At 32.3% G+C, this 8,129-nt stretch overlaps 1 protein-coding gene across 1 annotated transcript; it reads left to right on the top strand.

Moving 5' to 3' along the window:
- Positions 1–3,520: 3,520 nt before the first annotated feature.
- On the top strand, positions 3,521–6,949 carry LOC21402163. The gene is made up of 4 exons (XM_010094155.2): positions 3,521–4,563; positions 4,808–4,865; positions 5,044–5,263; positions 5,998–6,949. Exons 1-4 carry the CDS (start codon positions 3,795–3,797, stop codon positions 6,325–6,327), a joined length of 1,377 nt encoding a protein of 458 aa, XP_010092457.1. The 5' UTR covers positions 3,521–3,794; the 3' UTR covers positions 6,328–6,949.
- Positions 6,950–8,129: the final 1,180 nt, after the last annotated feature.

Here is an 8,129-nt window from a genome sequence, read left to right as displayed (position 1 = left end):
AGAGAATTATTTATCTGCTTCTTTCTCAAGAAGGAATGGATTCCATCTCGTATAATAACATTCCCAGCTACCTATTTCATTATGTCTCCAAAATACAAGGAATAGGATTCAGGGTCTCGGAATCCGTACCGAGTAAATCAAAAGACATAAATCCATAAATAGGAGTTTGTTAAGAACTCAGGATTAAGATCATCCTATATATGACCATCGGTAGACTCAATTAGAATTTCTATGCTTAACGGAAATTATTAGAAATTCATATTGTGTCTGCGTCCATGTTCCACATAATCTCATTATGCGAAATACACTCATTCAATATCTCGTCATATTAACAGTGCGGATAACACCGTTCCATTCTAAATGGGAATGACATGTATTAATAATGTTTTAATTAAAGATTCCGAACTTTAATTAAATTCATTATGAACAATTACTTTTGATTATTATCCTTAAACATTATCCTCTCGTATACAACACTTATATACCATGTTTAAGGTTACATAAATAATCAAGGAATTTTATTTGATATTCATAAAATATTCATAAATATATGCACATAAAATGATGAATAAACTCTTTTATTAAATAAATAATAAATATCCTTTTACATCTCATACTTTTAGGATACTATTCCCAACAGTAAGTTGGTTTTTTTTTTTTTTCTCTTTTTTTTGTGGGCTACGTAGTTGTACAGCGTACCCCATTTAGTGTTACTTTTTGCATGTGATAATGTTCTCATCATGTACCCCCCAAAACTTGCACTAGAATTTATAATACAATGCCAATGGTGGGTTCACTTGATCAGAAAACGTTATAGTTGGATAAGATCGATTTTATGTGGTGACTAAGATGTTTATCTACAAGACACACTTTTTATATGGTTATTTCTTTCAATGATTTGCAACACAGTACATTTAATTATTAATGCCTCTTCGGAGACATCTCATAAATTAATGTCAACATGAATTGTGTACTCAAATGTCTAGGCAAATTCAATAACTATAATTTACAATGTATATATATTGGAGTTCATGTACTTTGGGCATAATATATAATATAAGACTCTCTCTATCTTAATTCCTATATTTATTTGATAAAAACAAGTACGAAAATGACATCGATGTACTTTGTATGCTATTTTATTTTGTACTTTGATGCATAATATACTATCTTAAATTGTATATGTAATTTGTCATTATAAATTTTAACCACATCAAAATTTTTCCTTCACTTTCCTACTTTGATGCATTAATATTTTATGTATAATAACGCATAAGACTACCAGCGGAACTTTATGAAGAACAAGGTAGCATATTTATGTAAAGGTAAAATTAATTAGAGGTAGACTGATCGCTTGTTCAGATTTGAGTACGTACAAAGGCCTGTTCATACGGCTATTAATTGATGAATACGGCTAATTCATCAATTTAAGGCAGACTCGCTTGGAAGCAATGTTTTTCCTTTTGTCTCATGGGCTATGCAGTCACCTTGTAAGTTAAAATAGCTCATCAGCTTAAGATATATATATATATATATATATATATATATATGTATGTGTGTATGTATACATACGCACAACGTTCTATGTTTGTATAAATATATAATTTACTTCAAAAGTAGTCCAAGTACCAAATGATATTTTTGAGTACTATTCAAGCAAACATTTACGTAACTTCTTTCCTAGTGTAATTGAACTTTGAATTAGTCTCGTTCAACTCTCTGGATCTGTTAAATTAATTTTCGTTAAAAACAAATAAAAATATATATTGATACGACGATTGTAATAAAATGAGCATTTGATCAAAAATACTTATAATAATTATGAAATTGAATTATAATCATATTACATTATTAAATTTTTATATTGATAGATAGTCACCACAAAAAATCGTAAATATTAAAAACTCGTCCCTTTTACATTAGCCCACCAAAAATGAAGCCAACGTTACTTATAATCATTATTCCTTTCTTCATCTATACCCTTTAGATCGATCTTTGGGACGCCTCCAAATAAATGAAGACTTTGACCCCATTGTAGCTTGTGACGTCTGAATAACATCCCTTTCTAAGAGTATAGTATTACTACTGTTTTGCTTATTCCCACCATTCTGAACACTGAAAAGATACCTCTCATGATTGGTATTGATATTCCCACTTGTACTGTTTCTTATTGATATCAAAATTTTAATGGAAAAAAAAAATCAGAAGACTAAACTTTAACAGTTTAATGACCTATTTGCCGATGTATGGCTACCTATATAGAATAATTAGGAATAACAAATGCAGCTTAATTTATCTGGAAAGTGTCTGAGAATAAGCTAATTAATAACATATTAATAGTTCGGTGAATCTCGGAAAAGCTTAACACGGTCTTGTAATATGATGTTTTGTTTGATGATGATTAATTAGTTATAACAACTAGCTAGATCCTAACCGACTTTAACATCAAATGAATACTTAAGTTCTTATAATACGTAGTTTAGTGCTTCCCAAACAAAAGGTTCTATTTTTGTGATTGTAAGTGTGTGTATACTATTATATATATGTATGTATATATATGAGATCTTTTTTGGTACACTAATATAACAATAGATTAAGTTTTTTATCCATTAAATTTATATAAAATTATTTAAAAATTAAAAAATATATAAATTTAACGATTAAAAAAATTTGACAATATCTCAATCGTATAAAAAAATCTTCATATATATATATATATATAATATGCATTTACTTGTTCTTAGCAAAACAAGAGAGAGATTCCCTCCAGCAAAAAAGAAGATATTTAATAATGTGTTCTTTTTATCTGCATTGCAGCCTTTTTGTTACCTTCCTTATCCACCACTCCAGCTTTATGTTCTCGAATATCAAAGAGAATCAACCCATAAATTGGAAATGGGGGAAGTTCCCTGTTCATAACCGAAAACACTGCATATTGGTTGCTTTTCAGCGTACTATAGCATGGTTCCCATCCTGTATATGCATGTCTCATTTTTCCTCCTTTGTCTCAATACTGATCATTGACATTTATTAACTTAATCAGTAAAATAATATAGAATTTTGTCTCGGTTATATCTTAGTAACTTTTGTTTTTTTTTTTAACGCGTTACTAACTATTGTATCCACTTCATGAATTAGAAAAAAAATGCTAAAAGTAGCCAATTGGGTATTAAGTACACAATATGTGACAATACATATTGATAGACGTATTTCATATATTTTATGACTGCTCTTCCGGTGAGTACATGCCTAGCTAGCGAATCCCTCCTTTTAATCCCCTCCTTGATTCTCTCCTGCCAATTGAATTATATATAATAACTAATTAATAAATAATAGAGTAGCACAATTTATTTAATTAATTAATTAATTAATTAATTAATTAATTGATTGAATTATAAAGTGGCAAGCTAGGGAAACAAGGGCAAATGGCCAAGTAAGAAGGCGTGTGTGATTGTCCACCCTTGGTTCCATTCACAAGACTTGTATGGCAGACCCCAACCTCCCCACATGCTCTTCTCAACTTCTCCCCACCTTTCCCTTTCTTTCCTTCGTCCCCACTTTCCTATTTCTCCTTCCACCTTTATAAAATCCACCTTCCCAACTCTCTCCATTTCCCTCCTTAACTCCCAATATTTTCCCTTCATTTTTCCCTCTTCCCAAACACACCCATCTCAATTTTTCTTCCCAAACCACGTCCTTTATCACTTATCTTTCCCAAATACATAGAAGAAAAACTCACATCCATATCATTACATATATATCAAACACCCCAAAAACAAAAAAAAAAACAAAGAATGTGCACCTCGGAGGCCAAAGTGACCATTGGCGTAGTCCCCATGGCACCAACTAGTGTGGCTAAAATCAATGGCAGGCCGGTTCTTCAGCCCAACTGCAATAGGGTTCCTACGCTCGAAAGGCGAAATTCGGTCAAGAAGATTAGCACCCCATCCCTCACTTTGCCGCCCCCACCACCAACTTCTTCTTATTCTTCTTCTTTTTCTTCTTCTTCTTCTTCACTTACTAGTCCTAGAATCACGGCCAATTCCAGAACTTCTAACATGACATCATTGACGCCGCCGATTTCTCCCAAGTCGAAGTCTCCGAGGCTTCCGGCTATAAAGCGGGGGAACGATAGCGCAGGTAACGGGCTGAACTCGAGCTCGGAGAAGGTGGTTACCCCGGGAACCACCGCGAGAACCGCTAAGCTTTTGGAGAGGAAAAAGTCAAAAAGCTTTAAGGGAGTTATTAGTACTAATACTACTTCTAATGGTACTCACGATGTGGCTAAGAATGGTGTTACTTCTTCTTCTTGTTCTATTGAGGCTTCATTGAGTTATTCATCTTCTTTGATAACCGAGTCGCCGGGAAGTATAGCCGCCGTGAGGAGGGAGCAGATGGCCCTCCAACAAGCACAGAGGAAGATGAGGATTGCCCATTATGGAAGATCCAAGTCTGCAAAATTCGAAAGAGTCGTTCCCATTGATAATAATTCTTCTCTTGATTTGATGGCCAACAAGACGGCTGAGGAAGAGAAAAGATGCAGTTTCATCACTGCCAATTCAGGTAATTATATATTAATTTTATTTTTCTTTAGTACTACGTTTTTTTTCAACTTTAAATTAAATTGTGTCACAATTATGCCATACATTTAAAACAATAAAATAATGACGGGTTTTACAATTAGTCACTACTATTGCTATATTTAAGGTTTAATTATTTTTAATAGTGCTATGAGCATGAAAATGAAAGGTGAATGCTGATTTCTTTTTAATTTGCTCATCTTTTTTATTTCTGTTTAATGCTTTAGATCCAATATATGTTGCTTATCATGACGAGGAATGGGGAGTACCTGTCCATGATGACAAGTAAGCCTTTATATATATTCTTTACCTTTTATTATTATTATTATTATTATTATTTCTTTGGCTAAAATTCTCTCTCTCTCTCTCTCTTTCTCTCTCTAAATTAAAGTAAAAATATACTTTACTTAATCATGAGCTTGTCGTAATTAATATATATGTATTTGTTCGGTATTCTCGACAGGATGTTGTTTGAACTGCTGGTTCTAAGTGGAGCTCAAGTTGGGTCAGATTGGACTTCAATCTTAAAGAAACGTCAAGAATTCAGAAAAGCTTTCTCTGAATTTGATGCACAAATTGTTGCCTCCTTCACTGACAAGCAAATGATTTCAATTAGCTCCGAATTTGGCTTTGATATCAGCCGTGTCCGTGGAGTCGTCGACAACTCTAACCGAATTCTCGAGGTAATATACATATATAGATATATATACATATATATACACACACACACATCAATCAGATTTTTATAATTAAAAAAAACAACAAGGAGGTTTTGTTTTTCTTTTCTTTTCTACTATTTTTTTCTTAAAAATTTCTCTCTCAATCTTTCCTGTCTATTCGAGTATATAATAATCTTCACTTTTCATTAACTTTTTGTAGTTTGAGAAAGAAATATAATAATAAATAATATTAAACACGCTAATTAATCAGAATTATTCTATTCTTTCTCTGATGATCTTATAGCATGTTGGAAAGTTTGTTTGCATGTGACTTCCAACCTGTTCTGATTTTAAAACCTCTGGCTCCACCTTTGGCTGTTTACCACTAATGAATGATGATGGAGAAAAGTAGAATAATACTGTACGTCCTGGCCTACATATACATATAAATAAACAATACAAAAAATGCGATATTGCATAAAAAAAAAAAAAAAACACTTTACTTCTTTATGTATATTCACCCGTCATGTATATATATTTTTATCATTTTTATGGATCTATTTGTTTTTATGTTTTCTTATTTGGATACAGTTTTGATCATATCTACCATTAAGAAACACACCTGGTATATATGTATTCGAACTATATATATGTATGTATGTATGTCATTGGTGTTGGCAATTTTTACATAAGTGAACTTTTATATGTGCCATTGCTATGGGAAATATCTAATTCAATTATATATGTGCGTGTGACAGATAAAAAAGGAGTTGGGGTCATTAGAGAAATACGTGTGGGGATTTGTGAATCAGAAGCCCATCTCCACCCAATACAAGTCAGGGCAAAGAATCCCAGTTAAGACATCAAAGTCGGAGACCATTAGCAAAGACTTGGTCAGGAGGGGGTTTAGGTTTGTGGGCCCCACCGTTGTTCACTCATTCATGCAAGCCGCCGGCCTCACCAACGACCACTTGATCACTTGCCACAGGCACCTCCAATGCACCCTACTGGCCTCCCGCCGCCCGACTGTCCCTGCCCCTCCAGACACCGTAACCGCCACCACAGCCGCCGTTCCACCGACTCAATAGGACATCATGATATATCCTAAGTGACACTAATCAAGAGAGAGACAAAAGGAGAAGATAACCAGATACAAAATGAAGGGGGGAAAAAAAAAGTATATATGCTCAAGTGCATATAATATAGTTGGCTAACTATATCATATAATTTGGTTGTGTATACTATATATTATGTAGTGATGATGAATGCTGTGAGGTTTTTGGTTTCATGCAGCAGTGAGTTTGTGAGTTTGATTTACTTTGAATTAATAGATCATAGAGAGAGTGCTAATCAATTGTTGTATAACTAGAGAGAAGAAATGTAGTGAAGTAAAAAAGAAAAAAAAAAAAAAAAAAAAAGAGAAAAAGAAAACGGGGGGTTTGATATAGTGTGGTAGTGTGCAGAGAGTGCTGGGCTAGGGACTAGGAAGGTGGTGGGACAAAGAGCATGTGCAAATGTAAATGGAGGAGGCAATGGCACGTGTGTGGGGTTTGTCAGCGGTTTGCTTTTTTTCTTTTTTTTTCTTTTTTGGGTGCTGTATTCCATGTGACCCAAAATCATACTTTGCATTATTAGTTGGTTTTTCTTTTAACAGCCTGTGTGTGTGTGAGATATTTGAAAGAAAGAGATGAGAGAAAGACCACTTTTTCACATTCTTCTTCTTGCTTTGTAATAATTTTCAATATTGGTTTGAGATGATGATCGTCCTTCTGTATGATTAATCAATTAACCTGTTTGGGCTTTTGGAGTGATGTATACTTAAATCTTATATCCTTTTGGGACTTGATGTGGATTTTTTTATTCTTTTTTTAAATTAGTGCTACTCTTTGGAAGAAATTTGCCATGTGGCTACTGCCCGTGTATGAAACCTTTTTCTTTTTTGGTCCGGTTGCACTGGAGTTTGGGTAGGGATTGGGGGTTCAATTCCGTTTTATATTAAAAATTTATATTTTTTTAGGCAAAATAACTTCTCTAGCTCCCCCCATTGGGGCCACTTTAATTTTGGTATAATATTAGGAAAAAAACGCGCCCTGATTCATTTAAAATAATAGCTATACAAATTGTTAGAAAAAAAATAAAAGAAATAAAGACAATAATGCAAAAAAAAAAAAAAAAAACTGAAGCTGAAATGTATTGCCTTTTTTGTTAAAGGCAAAATGTAACCAAGATTAATTAAATATAATTAATGTGACTAATTAATTAACAATATTATCCAAAAAAAAATTAAATTTAATCAAGATATTTAAATAAAAAAAGCAAAGTGAAAATCCACTTTACTGACCAGTCGAGATAATCAACCGAGTAGTAAAGAGCTTTACTGTTCAAGTCTACCGAACAGTAGACTACGTTTACTGCACAGTCAAATCCGTTATATTTAAGCAAGAGTGTATTAAGTTGATTATTTCAGGTAATTTCATATATTTAGTTTAAATGATCAACTAGACACCTTAAATAGCAATATTAATAAAAAAAATTACATTTAATCAAAATTTTTAATTAAGAAAATGCAAGTAAAGATCAAGTCTATTGCACAATAGAGATGCTCTACTGCGCAATAGAGATCCATAGGGTGCATTTGGAATTGATTCCAAAACGTTTTTATTTTCTGTACGAAAATGAAAATAAAAACGTTTTTAGTTTCATTTTTGAATTATTTCTAAAAATACGTTTGGTAGTTTTATTTAGAGATTGATTTCAGTTTTAAAAAAAACTGAAACTGCGTTTGGTGGTTATTTTTGAAAACATGTAATAATATATTAAATAATAATATATTAAATAAATAATATTATTAAATATATTAAATAAATAATATTATTAAATATATTATATA

This window comes from Morus notabilis, unplaced genomic scaffold (genome assembly GCF_000414095.1).
Source record: "Morus notabilis unplaced genomic scaffold, ASM41409v2 Scaffold666, whole genome shotgun sequence".
Taxonomy (NCBI): Eukaryota; Viridiplantae; Streptophyta; class Magnoliopsida; order Rosales; family Moraceae; genus Morus; species Morus notabilis.
Note: the sequence above shows the minus strand (reverse complement) of the source record. Positions and strands in the feature narration are given on the sequence as shown.

Bases quoted from the DNA above. Each gene is read 5' to 3' on its own strand.
- LOC21402163 (XM_010094155.2), top strand. From the start codon at position 3,795: ATGTGCACCTCGGAGGCCAAAGTGACCATTGGCGTAGTCCCCATGGCA. The intron at 4,564-4,807 runs GTAATTATATAT...TTAATGCTTTAG, and splicing joins TTTCATCACTGCCAATTCAG to ATCCAATATATGTTGCTTAT. The intron at 5,264-5,997 runs GTAATATACATA...TGCGTGTGACAG, and splicing joins ACTCTAACCGAATTCTCGAG to ATAAAAAAGGAGTTGGGGTC.